This window comes from Vulpes lagopus, chromosome 3 (assembly GCF_018345385.1).
Source record: "Vulpes lagopus strain Blue_001 chromosome 3, ASM1834538v1, whole genome shotgun sequence".
In the NCBI taxonomy this organism is placed as follows: domain Eukaryota; kingdom Metazoa; phylum Chordata; class Mammalia; order Carnivora; family Canidae; genus Vulpes; species Vulpes lagopus.
In genome coordinates, this window is record NC_054826.1 from 15,541,086 (window position 1) to 15,561,862 (window position 20,777).

The following is a 20,777-nucleotide window of genomic DNA, read 5'->3' on the forward strand; positions in this document are numbered from 1 at the left end:
CCAGGATAACGATTACTGAATTAATTCACCCACCAGTGAGCCTTATTTAAGGTGTATTTATATATTTTTTAACATTAAAACTCTGTGTCTAAATTCCCTACAATTTGCAAAGACAACTATGATAGTTTATTTGAAACACTTGGAACTTCCTAAAAGACTGGAATTATTTGAATATTATTTTACTAGTCATTAAATCTATTTTCATTACATCTTATTTCTAAATGGAATTAATGTGGGCAGCCCAGGTGGCTCAACGATTTAGCACCGCCTTCAGCCCAGCGCCTGATCCTGGAGACCTGGGATCGAGTCCCATGTTGGGTTTCCTGCATGGAGCCTGCTTCTCCCTCTGCCTGTGTCTCTGCCTCTCTCTCTCTCTCTCATGAATAAATAAATAAAATGCTTAAAAAAAATAAAAAATAAAGGAAATTAATGTATTTATAATCTTTAATTATAAGGAAATATTCAACAATACAAAATATATTAATAATATGCCAGAATAAGAACAGAGGAAAATCCAAATTAAAGTAGGAAGTTAAGAACAACTGATAAATTGGAACACAGTTATATTAGCTGCCACAGATTTGCCAGTTGTTGCAACTTAGCTGCAAATTTTACGTGAGCTTCCTGGTAACCAAGAAAAAGGAAAATACAATCTGTCATGTGTTTTCCATCTTCCATTCTGGTTCTTTACAAAATACAAAACTTTTCATGGCACTCAGTTTAGAACAATAGTTCTCTCATGTGGTACCCTCACCTAAGGCACAGTAAGTAGCAGAGTGGATCTAGTGGAGAATGCCCTCAGCATCATCTTTTAGGCATCATCGACTTATTTCTTGAGATACTCTTTGCTGAAAGCTTGAGGGGAATGACATCGCAGTAGATCTCAGTCCAAGTAATTCCACAAGGACAAAGATAAGTTAAATGTGTATATTTCTCAAATTACCTAGACTGAGATCTTCTTGAGAACCCACTGTTTTCCACAGTGGCTGCACCAGTTTACATTTCCAGCAACAGTGCACAAGGGCTCCTTTCTCCACATCCTTACTTTTTATTTCTTGTCTTTTTGATACCAGCCATTATAACAGGTGTGCAGTGGTATCTCATTATGGTTTTGATTTGCATTTTCCTGATGATTAGTGATGTTGAGCATCTTTTCATGTACCTGTTGGCCACTTGTATGTCTGCTTTGGAAAAATGTCCTTCAGATCCTCTACCTGTTTTTAAAATTGAATTGTTAGCTTTTTTAGCTATTGAGTTGTGAGAATTCTTTACTTATATTAGATGTTACCTTCTTATCAGGTATGTATTTGCAAATATTCTCTCCCATTTGGTAGGTTGCCTTTTCTTTTTGTTGATCGTTTCCTTTGCCTTGCAGAATCTTTTAAGTTGAATGTAGTCTTACTTGTTTATTTTTGTTTTTGTTGCCTTTCCTTTTGGTATCAAATCCAAAAAAAATCATTGTGAAGACCAATATCAAAGAGCTTATTGCCTATATTTTCTATTAGGAGTTTTATGGTTTCAGGTCTTAGATACAAGTCTTTAATTCATTTTGAGTTATTTTCTTGTACTGTGTAAGATCCATGTCTTTTAATTGCAACCAAACACAACAATTACACATATAAATATTTTATTAGTCTATGCTACTAACAGTAAAATAAACAAATGTTACTTCATTAAACAAGATATTATCAGTATATATTTTTTATAAAGCACAAGTATATTTTTGGTATCAGCCTACTCAGCAGAACTGATTTTTTAGACTGCTTCTTGAAATTGTTACTAACAGATAATAGGATTTAATTAAGTAACTGTAAGATTAAGTTTTGGACAATATATAAGTTGTTAATCACTTCCTTCACCATAGAAACCAATGCCATTTCAATAATTCTGATGTTTTAATATTTCTTTGCCTGAGCTTGTTAATTTCTAAACCTCCATATCTCTACAAGTAATCTTCCGCAACTATAAATATTTTGTTAATGGAAAACATAATGTGATTATATTTGAAGTTGTGCATTTAATTGAAATACTACTTTTTTATTGTGGCAAAACATACATAACATAAAATTGGCCCTTTTAATCATTTTAGATATATACTTCCGTGGCATAAGAACATTCACATTACTGTGCCACCGTTGCCTCCATCCATCTCCAGAACTTTTTTGTCATTCCAAACTGAAGTATTGTACCCATTAAATAACTCTCCAGCCCCTGGTAACCTCTATTCTACGTTTGATCTCTGTGAATTTGTCTATTCTGGGATCTATCTTATATAAATGAAGTCATACATCATTTGTTCTTTTAGTATCTGGCTTATTTCATTTAACCTAATGTCTTGAAGTCTCATCCATGTGGCATGGATAGCAATGAAATAAATAACATAATACTTTTTTGTTGTAATTCCAAGCTCTAACCCAACTATTTTTAGAGAAATGCATCAGAACCATGTCAGACTCTTTCCTTCCTTTCCATTTTGTTCTTCTTGAAACTATTTTCCCATCAACCTATCCTGATTATCATTCACCAGACTTAAACAGAAATAATTACTGAAAAATAATTTTAAAGGTTATCAAATACACAATGACAATAAAACCACCATTTGATTTTTCTATTACAATTTACTTACAAATATATAAACCAACTGTCATATTAAAGGGGCTTTGGAAAATAGTCTGTTCGTTTTGCACAGGAAGACACTGATATTAGAGCATTTAAAGGATTTCCTAAGATTGCACAGTCATTTAATGTCATAGCTGGGAATTAAAGAACCTAAATTTTAGGATAGTGTTCACTATTTTCAGATATTTTGTGAGTGCACAGTCAGTATGAAAGTTTGGGGGATCCCTGGGTGGCGCAGCAGTTTGGTGCCTGCCTTTGGCCCAGGGCACGATCCTGGAGACCCGGGATCGAATCCCACATCGGGCTCCCGATGCATGGAGCCTGCTTTTCCCTCTGCCTATGTCTCTGCCTCTCTCTCTTTCTCTCTCTGTGACTATCATAAATAAATAAAAATTAAAAAAATATAAAGTTTGAAGAACCTGTCGCTTGAAATAACATTGATTCATTCAAACCTAAGTTTCAAACAGTCTTCTAACCATTAATAATATACATTAATAGTAAGTGGAATCCCTAGCCTCATATAGCAGACCCTTGGGAATGAATATGATACTAGAAAGACTAAAGTTTAAGGTGTATATTTGACTAACCATTGATTTATCTCTACCTTTTTAAAAAATCTTTTTTGCTATAGTTTGATTCCATATAAGTTGATGCATGATTGGAAGGAACTGTTTTTTAATGGAAAGCCCATATACAAGCAAGCCTCTATTAAGCAACTACCAGCCACGCCCTCTGCAGAACAAGTTATAGAACTGGAGAAGAGGGACTTGCTGGATAGCAATGATTATGAAGAATATAAGGTACTCACTAATATGGAATAATGGGAGACAATGCAACATAATACATGGTGCTTCTTTAACATTAATTTTGTAAAATTATGTCATTTCATCCCTATTAATAAAAATGGACATTCTATGTTTGCATTTTCCCTTGGTTTAATTTTTACTTATATACTAATTTTTAATTGCCTCACCTATTCATAATCTATTATCTGTAACTCACAGTAATAGTAGAAGAGTGGTCTGAAAAAATAAAACATAGTACATTGTTAGGGCTGATAGTTTTCAGAATTTTAAAAATTTATCTTGATTTGTTCATTAGCATTTCCTTTGTTTGAGCTGTCTACCTTTGCTACAAAAACCCTTGCATAAAGGTGTTTCTTTAGTAATCTGTTTACATAGTATGCAGTTACATATAGTTTTTAGAGACATCTGGAAAAGGAGAAGTTCTGAGTTTTAGGAGTAGCATAGGTTAAAAAAAACTTTGTTCAGAGATTTTAAAATGTAGTAGGTGCCATTGTGTTTAAAAGAGCTGCTGATAAGCCTTCGGGGGTCAGGTAGACCAAGGTGAGACCTTGGGCAGCCTGGGAGAGACTCAGTTCATTTTGTTGTCATGAAACTTATCTAAGATAATACATGTTAACTACATCATCAAGTGTACTGCATATTGAATGCAAATAATGCATATTAATTTCTTCCCTCACCACCCTGCTCTTCCCACCACATTTCATCTGTGAAAAGAAAGAAAGGTGTAAAATTAAGAGCTATCAGATGGAAGTTCTGAGCAGATAAGCATCAATGGAATGAAGAATGAGGTCCATTATGTTACTGAATGAGTTTTAGAAAGGTAGTAAGTGCAATGTGAAAAAAAGAGAAGGAAGAATGATTTGACCTAATTTGCTGATATTTAGCAAATATACAATAAAATGTTAGTTGAAGGGATGCATGAATGAGTGAATGACGATGAACAGGGCAAAGTGTGAAATAACACTAATATGGAAATATTACAAAAGATTTGTGGGTGTGCCTGAGTGGCTCAGTTGGTTAAGCATCTGACTTTTGATCTCAGCTTGGATCTTGATCTTGGGGTTGTGAGTTCAAGCCTGACATTAAGCTCTATGCTGGGCTTGGAGCCTACTTAAAATAAAAAAATAAAAACAATTGAAAAAAAAGAGATAAAGTTTTTATAAAAGGTAAGTCAGCTTATGTGAAATTAAGTGGCCATCCCTGCAATTGTATCACTAAAAGAATTTACTGGGACTTTGCAGGATATATATGCATGTTTATTTAGTATGCTTGTGGAATATAGTAGATCTAGTGTGTCAACCTAAAATATACTACTAAATAAGTGCTTTGACATTATTAAAATATGTGAAGGTATTTTTTTCTGTGGTAAATTAAAAGACATTCAACTTAGCAGATTTTTCTTATTTATAGAGTATTTATTTCTAAGTTCTTTCTTAAACAGCTCTATCTACTCTATTCTTATTGCTTTCATAAATCAGGAGACCTGGTAGTCTGCAGCTTAACAAAGATTTGCCTTTCTAACTTTTTTCTTGTTTGGGAAATCATTACCACAGGAACATGCTTGTCTTACCCACATCCTGAAGCAGCTGGTGTGTTTCTTTTGCAGGAAATTATAAGCTTTTGTTAGGAGTATGTGAACATCTATTATTTTGTTTATAGACTTTGCTGTTTTCCTAGAAATGAAAATTACCCTAGGATTTCTGATATATGTTTGTATGCTATGTTCCTTTTGACTACATGATAGAAAATAGACCATATATGTTAGATGTGGATGTTGTCTACATTATTGCTAAAATTACTCAGGATTTTTAATCCTTCAAGTAAATGCATAACTTAGAAATTAATCTTCAAAATAATGATACCCAGACCCACTGTCCTTTGAGCCCACACTTTTAAAGCTTTGTCAGTATAAACTATGATGCCTAAAAGGGCATAAAAACAAGTCTTGCTCATGTACAGATCATATATAGATGCCAAAATTTGGCCCTTATTGCTTAACATCATTTCCTAAATCATTTCCCAAATCGTCACACTCTTTTTATAAGCCGGGTACACGAGAGAGGTCTAGTTCAGGAATGGTACGACCAGGGACATCTTTTATCTCTTCCAGAAAGGAAGCACAAATAGCGTTATGGAGCAGCCAGGACATCACCATTACAGAATGACCATGAGCTATTCAGTAAAGAGTGGGGAGGAGTTCTGAAAACCCAGTGGACCATGGGCAGCATGCTAAGGCAGGAGCCCAACTGCTCTAGAACAACAGCTGCTCCAGCACAGCCCCCACCCAGCAGCCAGTGGTTCTCAACTGTGCAGTAGACTCCCCTTAGTAAATCACAGACTTCCCCAAATGCAGGTCCTTTTCACGATTCTTACCAACAAATTACCCAGAATTCCACAACATTTGATTTTTATGTAAGCTGCTTATTAGCAGTTACCTACTGAGTGAGTTTGAGAGTTACTAAAATTTGATATTCCTAAGCTAAAATTTGGCCATACTTTCTTGAAGACACAGATTTTTCTAAGTCTCTGCCACAAAACACTTGGGAGTTTGTGAAGATCTGCTGTGCATGCCCACAAACAAGTTGTAATTGGAATTCCCAATTTGGAGGCAGGATGTTTCATGTTCACCCTAAGTTGGTCATGGCTTTAATCGCTATTTTTGTTTTTAATGAAAACTTGCTGTTTAAGTTCATGATCAGTTGAGGTTGCTGTGGTTGCTGGGTTAACCCTACAGTCTGTGTTGTAAGGCACATGTTTATCAACAACACTTTGCACTTTGGCTTATGATTTTCCACTACTAGACTTTAAAGATGCATTTGTATATGTCATGGTTTAACACTTATACACTGCAACAAATGTACACACACCAATCCTCAAATTTGTTTACACAATGGCACATTATCAGGTCTTTTTCTCCTAGAGAATAATAATGTGAGACTCAATGGACCATGGGGTTGTTTCTCTTCCTACATAAATCTCATCTGATTTGTTTGACCCAAGGGCTCCCAACACTATCTTGCTCTTACTCATTAACTCCAGGCTTTGATATTGATCCAGTGGCTTTATTAGATTCAACTTCTGACAGCAGACTCTTCAGCTTTGCTCCCGCCTTGTTCCCTGGCTGGCTTCCCAGTGAATGACCCAGTCTTCACAGTGTATTACTTAATCAGTTCCCATATGGACAGAATTTTAACCTGAAGCCTGTATCACTCAAGTGACATCATTGGGTAACTGACCCAAGCAAGTATACTGATTAATTTTAGTAGATGAGTGGGAATAGATCATAATTATTATTATTTATTTAAAAAATATGTGTTGTATCAGCTCTGGCTGCCATAAGAAAATACTGTAGACTGGGTGACTTAAATAACAGGAATTTATTTCTCACAGTTCCAGAAAGCCCAAGTTCAGGATGCCAGCTGATTTAGTTCATTGGTGAAGACTCTTTTCCTGACTTGCTGATGGCTACCTTGCTGTATCCTTACATAAACAGAGAGAGAGAACTCTGGTCTTCTCCTTAACAGGACACCAATCCCATCATGGGATCCCACCCTCATAAACTCTTCTAAACCTAATTACCTCCCCAAAGCTCTGCCTCCAAATACCATCACAGTGGGGTTAAGGCCTCAACATATTAATTTTGGAGGGACACAGCTAATTTTGTAACATATATGTCTATTCAGGACACACAAAATGTCTCAAAGTACAAACTTGCTAATCAAGTATAAGAACTCTTAATATCAAATGAAATTATTTTATTGCTTTTTATCCCCTGTTGAGAAAGAAGTCTAAACACCTTGTTTTTTGACTATGAAGATATGTTTATATCTTTTGTTTCCATACATTCAGGAATGTAGCTGCCTTTTAAGTAGGTAGGGTAAGCATTTGCTTTCATGTTCTTAGTTGAGATGTTCTGTTAGTCATTCTGCTTTGAAATTTCTGCCTGCCATTGGACTTAATGCCCCCCATTATCATTCTTTTGGATTAAGACTTCAGAAGTATCTGTTAAAATACAAACACTTCCCAAGATAAGTAACAAGAATAATGATCAACATCCAAATAGCTAGGAAAGAAGTTTGGGACTGAAAGGAATATTCTCACTACTATTCTAGTTTAGTTTATATGTCATACATTTCATGGTTTCAGTTTCTTCTCCTTTTTTGCTTGGAGTTTTGCCTCCAACCCCCTAGATTTCTCCCAAAATAGTAAGGCTAACTGGCTGGATTTTTCAAATTAAACTTCATTATGTGGCTGTGTCTTGTTGAAGTCACCAGTATGCCCTAAAATAGGGCATATTCATGTAGTCATCCATAGTGATACTAACTTACAGAACAGAGTGTCAATGTATTGGTTTCCAAAAGGAGCCATAATTGCTCTAGACCTGTGGTTGTCAAGAAATATGACCGTCTTCTAACTCCTGTGGATCAAGGGTTTCAGAGGGCTGGAATAGGTTTGGCAGAAGTCTGGGACTTCTGTCTGTGGGGTGAAGGAATGGAAGGAGACCTTAGGTATAGGAAGGGTATTTCACTCCAAATTACTATACTTAGGTGACAACCTAAATTTGTTAGAGAACCATGCTAGTAATGGTATCAAGTTCAAGGCATTAGACCAGAATTAAAAAATGGTTTACAAAGCCAAATGATTGATACTCAGATAGAATGAGGGGTGAGAAAGATATAGCCAAGGAAGAAGAGTTTTGGATGGGTGACATGAATAAAACTAGAGTGAATGTCTACCATCCATTATTTGCTCTTGATTGCATAGATTAGGGAGAAGCCAGTCCTTTCCTAGGCTTCCTCTCATTTGGGGTGAGGCAAGACAAAGGATGGGTAGGGTCTCCCTAGGCTTTCAACCACTGATTTTCTGGTTCATCCTATACTTACTATGCCAACTGCAGGAGCCAGCTTCTATGCATCAAGTCCAGCTTATCTTCAATCAGTTACTCATACTGCCCACCTAATATCATAGAACAGCCTTTGAAGATCTGAACTCTAAAATTATGTCTTGTCAGCTAAATATAACAAGAGCACATAGGATTTTTGTTTTGTTTTGTTTTGTTTTTTGTTTTTTTGTTTCTTTTGTTTTTGTTTTTGTTTTTTAGATTTTAGGGATCCCTGGGTGGCTCAGCAGTTTGGTGCCTGCCTTTGGCCCAGGGCGTGATCCTGGAGTCCCGGGATTGAGTCCCACATCGGGCTCCCTGCATGGAGCCTGCTTCTCCCTCTGCCTGTGTCTCTGCCTGCCTCTCTCTCTCTCTCACGAATAAATAAATAAAATCTTATTTATTTATTTATTTATTTATTTATTTAACATACACAAACACACACACATACACACACAGAGGCAGAGACACATACAGAGGGAGAAGCAGGCTCCCCACAGGGAACCCGATGTAGGATTCAATCCCAGGACTCCAGGATCATGCCCTGAACCAAAAGCTCAACTGCTGAGCCACCCAGGCGTCCCAGAACACATGGGATTGTTAATCTCAAGAAACTTGAATGGATCTAAGAAAGTGTGAGTTTTGGTGTGGGGTGGGTATATTGGGCTGAGAACCAAAAACCCTACCACCTGGGAGACTCTCCCACCCCACTCTTCCTACCTAGTACCTCAGACCTGTCAGTCATATTCTTTGATACACTGGACTTACAGTAGTGTTATCACACACTACTTTCATACATTGGATAGTCACCTCCAAGCTTTTTTGGGGCCTATACCTCTTTAAGGTATCCACCTTAGCAGTGAAGCAAAGAAAATAGAATGCAGGAGTCATTACTATGAGATAGAGTATTCCCTGTGGAAAAATTCTGCGTGAATTTTTCAGTGTTCAGATAAGTAGACTAAATCATAGTGTCTACACACTTTGTGATATTAGAGAAATTTCAACCAAGTCTGTCTGACTATTCCTAGCTGGACAATGGCAGCAGATAGGTGAATTCAGATTTAGAAGCTTCTGGAAAAGTTACTTGAGCAGCAAGACCACAGAAGTTAGTATAGAAGTGATCTTGAGGGAGACTACCACCTCCCTGATAAATAGAATGCGGTTTGAGCAACTAAGGAATGAAATTTACTTTTTTTTTTTTTTTTTTAATAAGGACAGCCACCACACCAGAACTGTTTGGTGGCCCTGGCATAGGGCCAGTATGATGCTGTCCCAAGGGCATTTGGAGTCAGGAGAAATGTAAGCTTTAGAGTCTCAACTTGTTTTAGCTCCAGGTATTTGTGCTTTGGAAAACATTGGGCTAGACACACAGTTGCTGTAATTCCCAGTGTGCCATGTTTAATGCCTTGGAAGGTCTTTGGCTGCTTGCCAGAGCAGAGAATGGGGCCAGGAGTAGGAACCTGTCTTTTTTTTAAAGATTTTATTTACTCATTCATGAGAGACAGAGAGAGACAGAGAGACAGAGAGACAGAGAGGCAGAGACACAGGCAGAGGGAGAAGCAGGCTCCATGTCAGGAGCCCGATGTGGGACTCGATCCTGGGACTCCAAGATCATGCCCTGAGCCGAAGGCAGATGCTTAACCACTGAGCCACTCAGGCATCCCAGAACCTGCCATTTTGGGTCAAATAAGCTACTCTCCCACTGGCACCCTCAGTGAGTCACTGTGAATATGTCTGAAATAAAAATGCTAAGTAAGTAGAAGCCCTTGCATATTGTTTGTATCCAATTCATCACTGAATTTCAATAACTTACTGAAATGTAAGTTTTTGGACAGAGGATCTCTCAGAGTGACTTAGTCTCAGTTCCCCCTACTAATCAGACCTATAAGTCAAAGTGATCAGCCCCATGATTCTGGCTGCCTAATACATAAGTGATCAAGTGGCTCAAAGTTTTAGGAAAAGAAGCCTGCCCCTGTTTGCAAGTACTGAGCATTCTGAACTTCTGGATTTGTTACCAGCTAGAGTGAGTGGGCCGCAGAGTGAAGTGGGAGGTTTCCTCAAGTGTGAGCCTATAAGCTTTGACAGAGATGAGCATCACATGCTACATGGTTGACAGTGACCAACTTGAATTTCCCTCTAAAAATAAGTCCAAGATTGATGGCGTCTGTTGCCCTAGGTCTTCTTTTGGGCAAGGTTAGAATTAAACATGTCTGTTTCCATAACAGTAGATCGGGGCAGACTGGGGAAGGCTACTGCTGGGACAGAAATGATCAGATTTCTGAGTGAAAACCATTATTTGATTAAGACCAGTTCAGATTTCCTGATGAATTGGAATTAACCATGAGACTGATTGATAGACAGGCACTGCTGATTCCTGATCCTGCTTCTGACCAACACAGTCTTCAGCTCAGCATGGCAGGGGAAGTAGAGTTAACCTCTTCCTTCCCCTCATTACCATGAGTCACATTTGTATTTCCTGGTGGTAGAGAATGGTGTGGCCCAGTCTGAACACTCTAGCACGGAGGGGTGTGGAGGTATGCCTTCTCTCTGGAGGTGCATCTCTGCTGCCACTGGCAGTGTGAACTGCACATCCCCACCTCCCTGGCTTCTCTGGAATCTGAAGGCCAGACTGTTTGGCCAGAAGGTATGGTCAGGAAGCCTTTAATACTCAGACCTGACTGGAGGTCAGGTGACTCAGAAAGGCTGCCAGGCTCACTCAGAAGGGCCAGTTCATCTTTTCAACTTGTCCTGAGATCTTTAATCTGGGTCCCTACATAGAATCCATTCCATGACAACTCCTGGACGAGAAGTCAGAATTCAGATGCACATTAGCCAACTGCTATGTCCTCTCTTCCTCCTTGTCAAAGGCAGTATAAGGCAGTATCAGTCCTTTCCATTGGCCCCTGGCTATCAAACAAGTACCATACAGTGGCCAAGAAACACTCAGGCTACCAGGTTACATGAGCTGAACTCCCCATCAGACAATTCATCCAATTACCCTTTCTGTTTCTCCTGAGAATTCTGGCCAGTTGTCAGGAATTTTTAAATCTAAATTGCAGATCTTGGCAGTTCTTCCAGATTCCTTCAAGATTTAGGGGTGATTGGAAGACAGAAGGCTCAGGAAAGGGAGACAAAGAACACAGCTTCTGAAAGCTACCAAGTTTTATCCTAGTTCTTCTCTGTGGAGTATGGTTTTTTTCTGAGTGCTAGATTTCCCAAGCACAATACCTGGAATATGGCCACTTGACTTTCTGTGTTGTCACAGTAGTAAATGTGCTTCCCTAATGTCAGATCCCTTCTGGTAGGAGACAGGAGAGATCCAGACCAGAGGTCAGCCAGGAGAGCTGGTGCCAGGGCTTGAATTCTTAGAGCTGGAACCAAGACGGTCAGGATAATTTAGCTGAAAACAGGACGAGGCAGGGGTGGGCTCAAGCCAAGTCCTTTGAATACACCATTGATCAAAGCTGAGATTGGGTGAAAACCAGACTAGAAAATGAAAACAAAGGCAGGGCCTGGAAGCAAGGCAGAGCTGAAACCCAATAGGACTCATATTAAAGGCCTGGAAACAAAGTAAGGAAGCCCTGGTCAATTGCCACAAAAAGAGCTGGAATGCCTGCCACTTACCTTTTATTGTCTGCCAGTCAGAGGTACATGGTTGGGTCAACCTAGTTTCGCAGACACAAGGAAAACAGCCAGTTTGGAGTATGAAATTAACCAGGTCACAGGCAGCTTGCCACAGAGCAGCTCTTACCTTACATACAGGCTGCTCTTATCTGCTCAGGACTCTGAGAAACCTCTGGCAGAGCTTCTTACCAAGTTCCAAATTTATAAATTTATTTAAGTTTACTGCATTTTCACTGAGATGCTGTGTTATTCCATTAAAAAAAAAAAAGATGCCTTGATTTAATAGAGAAACTCCCTCAAAGTCATGCTGCCAACCATTACTTCTAGAAATGGTTCCAGGATTAGCTTATTTCATACATAGTGTATGGATTCTTGTTAACTTCTGTGAGGATGATATTTTCTGATCTTGTTCCTAGATTTTGGGTTGTGTTGTGTCTAAATCATCTTTGTACTTGATCAAAATTACTAAAATGTAATATCCATGTATCCACTCATTTATTCAGTTCATGTATGTTTAGCCTATACTACTGATTGCTTGATTCATTAATTCACCCAATAAATATTGACTATCTACTATGTGCCAGCACTGTTCTAAGTATTGGGGATATGAAGTTGATTAAGATAGGGATTTTTCTCCTGCTGCTCACAGTTTAGTGGAGATGAGGGTAAAAAAAATAAAATAAAATAAAATAAATAAATTCCAGAGCATGATGTTAAGTGTGGGTAAGCATTGGGAGGTTATGAGGACATAGTGGAAGGGGTGAGTTTTAGTGAGTTGTATAGTATGAGCAAAGTCATATTTCAGGTATCACAGACTATCATCACTTCCTCACTTCTTGCAGAGTGATGTGCAAGAGAAAGCCAGCCATAGTAGTTGCAAGATTAAGGCAATTCAAATGTCTGTATGATGGAGTTGTGGTGCATCAGCTGTACTCTGAAAGGTGCATAGCCTCTTTTTATGGAGCTGCTACTTGTGGTGTTTCTTTAAGATAGTTTTTTAGAAGCTTCTATCTTAAGTCCTTTGACCATACTGTACCAAAATAATCTGTTAGTTGTTGGGTTCTATTTTATATAGGTTCAAAGATTGCATTTCAAAAAAACCCAAGGAAACCAGCAGGTGTCAAAAACACCGTGAGTATTGTATTCCCTAAGAAGTTCTTTCTCTCTCTTAAGAGAAAAGGCATCTGTCTTGGGTTTTTTTTTTTTTTTATTTTTTATTTTTGGAGGCATCAGTAATTGAATTATAAGACAGGTAGAGCCCACCAACCTGAGACTATCTGGGGTACTTCAGGCCATGCAGATGTTGGTGCGTTCTAACAATCTATGAGATCAAACTGGTCAATTATGTGTGCTTTCAGACTAGTACCCCACTCTACAAAAGCAATATTTGGATGTCATTACTAAATATCACTGATATGATCCAATGTTTGTTTGTTGAATGTTGTGTTGGTGGCACTCAGATTTTATGGATGGTGATGAATATCTCCCAAGGCCAAGATCCTGGCTATCCAAGTTGATCAAAGTAAACTGTGTCTGCCCCCTCTTTAAAAGAGTAGATGAGGAAGCTTTATTCCTAACTTGGATATTTGGAAGTGGCAGGAAATGAGAATTAAGTATATTGGCTTGAATCCAAGGGTAATCATGTACACAGAAGTAAACAATTTGTTGAGAAAACTATGCAGCTCCACCGGCAGCATCATTTAACCACTTGGATAATGTGGCAATTAGAGAGGGCATCTAATGAATTGAACACATGGATGATCTCAGGCTTGCCCTTGAAGTGTACACTTCAGCCTACATTCAAGGACACTGTCTCCAAGCAGATGCTATCTGTAAATGCTCATGTTGTTTTTAGCCATGGTTAATAACAGGGGGATGAAGGATAATAATACACCAAAGCATAGGAAACAAAAAGGATATGATAGACTGGAAGTAACCAGAATCAGAAGTCTAGGTAACCATGAGGTACCTACAACATGATATAGAGAACCATGTGAATGTGAGTGGGGATCCAGACTGGAAAGTAGTGTGTTATGTCCATGCAATTTATGAAGATAGGAAGAATAGATGGATACTATGGTCCCAGGAATTCAGAATTCAGTTTCTGGAAAGATCAATGTAGATCAATTAATGAAAACAATGAGGGTAAATAAGTTATGACTTTCAACCAAGGGCAGAGGCTGTTTATCCTGTTGTAATTTCATGGTCTCTGTATGTCAGTAGACAAGAATTCACAGAGACAGGGCCCGTAGGTGTTGTTGGATCTTGAGTCTTGTACCTTCTCAAGTATGCATACTGATGGTATTTATGCAAGGATAATAAAAGTATTAAGTTAAAGACATCTTAATAATTATTTTACATATATGGCAGTTTCTATTAGTCAAGTGCTAGTGTCATGGAGCACATCTACACAGAAAAAGTATCCCATGAAAGCAATAATTTGAACCAAGTGGTACTTACCTAGTATTGCCCACTCTAGGCATCAGAGTCTTGAAAATAGTAGTCAGGTATCTGTTTATAACAATACTTGAAGGATTAAGAATTGTACATTTTATTATATAATTTTTGTCTAATAAAATTTTATTACATGATTAATGTAATTATATATAACAAACCATGTAAATAAAATAGGGATCTGGTAAAAGAAAAATCTAGTTTGTCTTCACTAATGAATGAAAAAACTCTTTAGCTTAACTAGTAATCTTCATTCTGCTCTGACTTTCCCTTTTTCCAGTTCTTCTGACCTCTTTTTCACTCATCATGTTCTTGTTCTAACCTGAGATGATTACTTTGACTTACCCTTTTATCTTTGGTCTTTACATAGAAATTTTATCGACTGTATTTTTAAGATGATCTGCAAAATATGTTCCACCAAATCCTTAATCCCCTTATCTCCACAGGTTGGGCTTCAGTCCTTTTCCTAACCTACGCAATCAAAGAAAATGTTCTCTGCATGGTCAACATTCTATCTCATTGTGTTTGGCCACTGTTCTATACCTCATTCAGTGATGGAACAGGGCTTTGTTCTGATCCCTTTGTGAGGAAAATGCCTCTCTGATGGGGGTGCAATCTGCATGTGGTTTCTCCTGTTGCCAGCCCTCCTATGTGACACTATTATGTGCCTCCAACAGTGGCCTGAGAAGGTTTTTAGTTGAGCATTTAAAGTGCATGATCACACAGGCTCCTCACACAAGCATTTCATTCAATCTTCACAGCAACCCAATGAGATAGATCTTATTATCACACGAAAGATAAGGGAATCACCTGAGTACAAAACAAGCAAGTAGTAGAACTATGGAAGCTAGGTCATCTGATTTCAGTCCTAGGCTGGTTCCTTTATAACAGATTAAATGACTGCACCACACAAAATCATTAGAACATTGGAAACTTTTCACTTAAAATGGGCCTTGGACTTAAAACTTTTTTTTTCTTAAAATAACAATTTCTCTGGTTTGTTTTTTAATTTGGTTCATTTCTAATTGGTCACATTACATAAAATAATTATCATTTGTCTAATTTAGAAGTATAAATGATTCCAATGAATGAAAGCAGAAGCAAGCAATAGATTCTAATGCAATCAGTGATGATGGAAAGCAATTCAGTGTTTAGCTAATTATGAACAATGCATATAATTATTATGCACAGAATTGTTAGAAGAACTGAAGACATTAAAACAAAATAAATTTTACAAAGAAAAGACAGTTTGTATACAAGTGGCAATCAGATAAAATTATATTTATGTAGTAGTAAATTCCACCAATTTCAAAGGAAAACCAATTATGAATACTTTGGGGGATTTTTATTTGTTTCAAAAAGCATTTCCTTACCTCAGAATGTTGTTGTATCAGAAATTCTGTCAGTAAGCCAGGCAAGTCTTCTATAGCACTCATCAAATCTGTCAGCTTATATTCTGAGCAAACATTTTTTTTTGTCAGATATTGGATGGATATGAAATGAATACTGATAAAAGGAAATGTAACAACATAGATGTGTATTTATTAATGTACTTAATATTACAGAGCATATATAAAAACATGCATACACTTATATATGACCTAGCATGTGTGAATATTTATGCTATGTCATATAGAATATATTAATATAAATATAACAAATACTAAGATATAAATCCTGACGTATAGTCAGAACAAAGACATATGTCTTCCTCTCAAACAAAAAATGTCGTAAGACAATTTAGATTAGCAGAAGTTGAAAAATTGGTCAGTGTTTTCGTGAAGAAATATAATGAACTGTCTTTTGTTTTTGTTTTCATGAAGGCATATGTTTTTGAGGGAGCTCAGTTTCTCCCCCAGTGGCTACTGCTCCTGTTTTTCCATCTCAATTATTTGGACTAAGAAGATTAAGTTAAGGTGGTTGGGGGCAAGTTGACTGGGGGCAAGGGACATAATAAAAAAAGTACTAATAAAATGGATCACCTTTAATAAGGATTGGGGAAGACTTACACATGATTTTTTAAAAAGCTGATATATCTTGAATTCATAATGTTCTGCACCACTGAAACAATACATTAGAGCATTTTGAAGTTGAATAAATAGGTTGCATGTACTAATTCCAAATAATCTTTAAATTTAAATTTAGTTACCCAACATTTAGTACATCATTATTTTCAGATTAGAGTTCAGTATATTTCCAAGTAATCTTCAAATATATCATAAATGACATATATTTCTACTCTGTTTCTGGTAGATTGTGGATGGAATATTTATATAATGAAATTGTTACCTACTTACGTTACTAAATTTTTTATATTCACCAAAGATAATTTTTTAAGATCTTTAAGTGACTTCAGAAAAATACTATCGGACCTAATTTTGCAGTGATATATGTGTAAATTAAACTCTAATTCTTAGGTTTTTATATCTTTAATTATTTTTATTATATTTTATTATTATTATGGCGATGTTACAGCAACTTTGGGCACGTTAGAAAATAAAATAATGTGCTAATTTACTCTCCCACTGATATTGAATGAGAAGTATGACTAATCTTTTTGTGTTAAGCAAAATATGATGCATCACTGCTTTATCTGGATATCTTTATTTCTGTGAATTTGAACCTTGCTTCAAAAACTTGTTGTCCATTTTCTATTTTGGGTACTGACTGTTCATATTCTTTGTGCCTTTTTTTCTGTTGGGATATTTTTCTTTTTCATATTATTGCTTACAGCTTTTTATAAACTAAGACTCTTAACCCTTTGTCAAACATGATGTGTTTACAGACAGTTTCCTTTTGTTCTTTATTTTAGAATTGTGTGTATGTAAGTATGTTTATGTGGGGGGAGTGTAGAATATTTTATTTTTATATAATCAGATTTATCAGCCTTTTATTTTATGGTTTTCATGGAACATATAAATGTTCATCCAGATTTTGGGGCATTCATTATTTCTTGGTTCCAAAATCTATTTTCATGAAAAATATAAGGATATTGAACTTTGTTATTTTCACATATATGGGCATAAATTATTCTAATACCGATTGTGAGATAATCTCCTTCTCTGCAGCTGTGAAATATAAACCTTATTATGTACTACATTTCTACATATAGTTAGCCTTATTTATAGAATTTATATTTTTGTGCACTGATGAAATTTATATCTTTCTGAAACTCATTTTTTTCATTATTCATTTTATTTATCTATTTTAAAGATTAAACATTTTTTTTGTGTGAGAGAGAGAGAGTGGACAAGCAGGGGAACTTGTAGAGGGAGAGGGAAAAGCAGGCTCTCTGCTGAGCATGGAGTCCAAGGTGAGGCTTGATCCCAGGCCCCAGAGTTCACCACCAAGCCGAAGGTAGATGCTTAACTGACTGAGCCACCTAGGTGCCCCTCTTTTTAAAATTTAAATTCAGTTAGCCAACATACAGTACATCATTAGTTTAAGATATAGAGTTCAGCTACTCATTGTTGCATGTAATACCCAGTGCTCATCACACCACATGCCTTCCATAATGCCCATCATCCAGCTACCCTAACCCCTCCCACCTCCCCTCCATAACCTTGTTTGTTTCCTATAGTTAAGTCTCTCCTGGTTTGTCTCCCTCTCTGATTCCTATGATCATCTGTGCTATTTCTTATATTCCACACATGAGTGAAACCATATCATTGTCTTTCTCTCCTTGACTTATTTCACTCAGCATAGTGCTCTCCAGTTCCATCCATATCAATGTAAATGGTAGGTATTATGCTGAGCGAAATAAGTCAATCAGAGAAAGACAATTATCATATGATTTCATTCATGTAGAAATTAGGAAACAAAACAGAAAAGCACAGAGAAAAGAAGGGAAAAATAAAATAAGACATAATAAGAAATTGGACAAAATATAAGAGACTCTTAACCATAGGAAGCAAGGGTTGCTGGAGGGGAGAGGGATGGGAGGATAGGATAACAGAGTAATGGGCATGATGGAGGGCATGTGATGTGATGAGCACTGGGTGTTATATACAACTGAAGAATCTCTGAGCTCTACCTCTGGAAACCTAATGATGCACTAATGTTAATTAACTGAATGTTAATATAATAAGAAAATTTTTAAAGTTTTTTTAGATATCCTTAAAATCTCTTGTTTCTTTCATAGTATGTTACAAAATTGATACTTGCTTTCCTCACCTTTGTTAAGAATTAGTAGCAATTTCCTTATTGTGTTTAGTCTGGACAAGTTCTAGAAATATATAAAAAGTATCTTGATAGTTGTGCTCTCTACATATTTCCATTTTTATGAGTTCCTCCCTCATTTATTTATCTAAAATTATTTTTTCCTATTTTAACACTTTGTTTCCCTTTTTTAAATTTTAGATCTGGCATTGTATGAGGCTATGACTTTTCCTCCGAGTACAGATTGATCCCATACCATATTTTTAATAAATCTATTGTTTTAATGTTCTTTTTTGGACATTTTTAATTTTAATTTCCTCTTTAATCCCAGAATTATTTTAAAAGAGTGCTTTTAATTTTTAAATGTTTATATTTCTCATATATTTCTAAAGTCAGTTTCTAGTTTTATTTCAGAGATTGTGGTCTGTAGTTTGTTTTTAAACCTATAGTTATTTGATCATTTCAGCAAGAAACTCAAAGTAACTGGGAGTCAAACAACAGATTTAGAGCACACCATATTGGGCATGAATGTTCTCCTTTATTTTTCTTATAATAAAATATTTTAAAATCAGTTTAGTATTTGCATAAGATAGCAGATAACTATTATTCTCTTTTATCTGTTTACTGAGGGTAGCTTCAATTTAAGTATCTTTATGCTCAACCTGAGTTACAGTTTGTCTCGATAAACTCAATATGCTTACTTTCATAAACTGTTAAGGATTTTTGAGTTTTTCATTTTTATTTTTACATAAGAAGCTCATTTTTTTGTTCTCTACTATGAACATATTATTTATGTTATTAATCACTTATGTAATATAATTATTTAAAGTATTACTTTTGTTTGCTATAATTTATGTTTATTTTCAATATTAAAATTTTGTATATGCCTAAATTACATTTTTAAGGATGTTCTGGTTTGTTTCATTGTTATGTTGCAGAATATGGTTGGAGAGTGGGCTTTACCAGAAGAAATGGTTGATAATTTACCACCCTCCAACAATACCATATTGGGTCATGTGATTCACAGATTAATTGAAAAATCTCATCCTCCTCAAGTCAAATCAACAGTACTAGAATTACCTTCATTTGCTATTAAAGGGTGCTTAGTTGGAAAAACATTTAGTGGAAAAACTACTGCTCTAAAGGCTCTACAAAAAGGTAGAATTTCTTCTTTTTTTTTTTCACTTATTGGATTCTAGTTACATTGACTGTAGCAAATGACTATGTCTGTGGGCAACAGACATAATCTGCTGATATATTGGGAATCTCTCATCATCAAAAATTTTATAATAGAGTGATCATATAATTACTTGTCCAAGGCAGACACTTTGAGGATTTTAGAGTCATAAATTGGCAAACCTGGATATATGGATATGTTATATAATGCTGGTGCATAGTCTTGAGAAATAACAAGTTGTCAACTTTGACTCATATATTTTATTTACCTACTAATGAAGGGGAAATTAATAATTTATAACAAATACAAAAGAAATGCACTTAAAATTATAAACATTTTATTTCTTCACATTTGTTGAGTTCTGTCTTTTTAGTGAACCTTTGGCTTTTTCTTTTGAAGCTCATTCTGTTAGAAGGTTTCCTTCTGTTTAATTAGTTTTTATTCAGTTACACTTATTTTTTGCTGTTTTCACTGTAAAAACTCACCATTTGTAGAGACTAGTCCATCTAAAACTATTCTGAGACAGACAAGGGTATATTATATTGAGATTTTAAAGGACCTCCTTAAAAAGTTTGACAAAGGCACATTGAGATACCACTTCACACCCACTGGGATGGGTATAATAAAAAGAAAAGGAAAATAACAAGTGTTGGTAAGGAAGTGTTGTTGGAACCCTTATATATTGCTGGTGGAAATGTGAAATGGTGTTGCCACTATAGAAAGTGGTTGAAAGTTCCTCAGTAAATTAAAGAATTACCATATGACCCCGACAATTCCACTATGGGATATGTACCCCAAAGGAGCGAAGACAGGTGTTCAAAATATTGTGTAGGAATAGTCATAGCGGCACATTCATAGCAGCACTATTAATAATAGTCAAAAGGTGGGGGGGGGCGGGAATCCAAATGCTTGTCACCTAATGAATGGATAACAAAAATGGTGTATCTATACAATGCAATATTACTTAGCCATGAGAAAGGAGTGAAATACTCTTAGGTGCTACAACATGGATGAACCTTGAAAACATGAAGCTAAATGAAAAAAAGGAGACACTAAAGGC

General features: G+C 36.2%; 1 protein-coding gene across 2 annotated transcripts in view; it reads left to right on the plus strand.

Annotated features, from left to right (window-relative positions):
• SPEF2 (sperm flagellar 2) overlaps positions 1–20,777 on the plus strand; it is a 169,895-nt gene that overhangs the window by 43,516 nt on the left and 105,602 nt on the right. The window contains exons 10-11 of one of the 2 annotated variants that reach the window (XM_041749489.1): positions 3,251–3,419; positions 19,479–19,698. In XM_041749489.1, coding sequence (XP_041605423.1) covers positions 3,251–3,419; positions 19,479–19,698 — 389 coding nt within the window. Of the gene's footprint in view, positions 1–3,250; positions 3,441–19,478; positions 19,699–20,777 lie in introns of those variants that run through there. The other variant, XM_041749490.1, reaches the window with a different exon arrangement.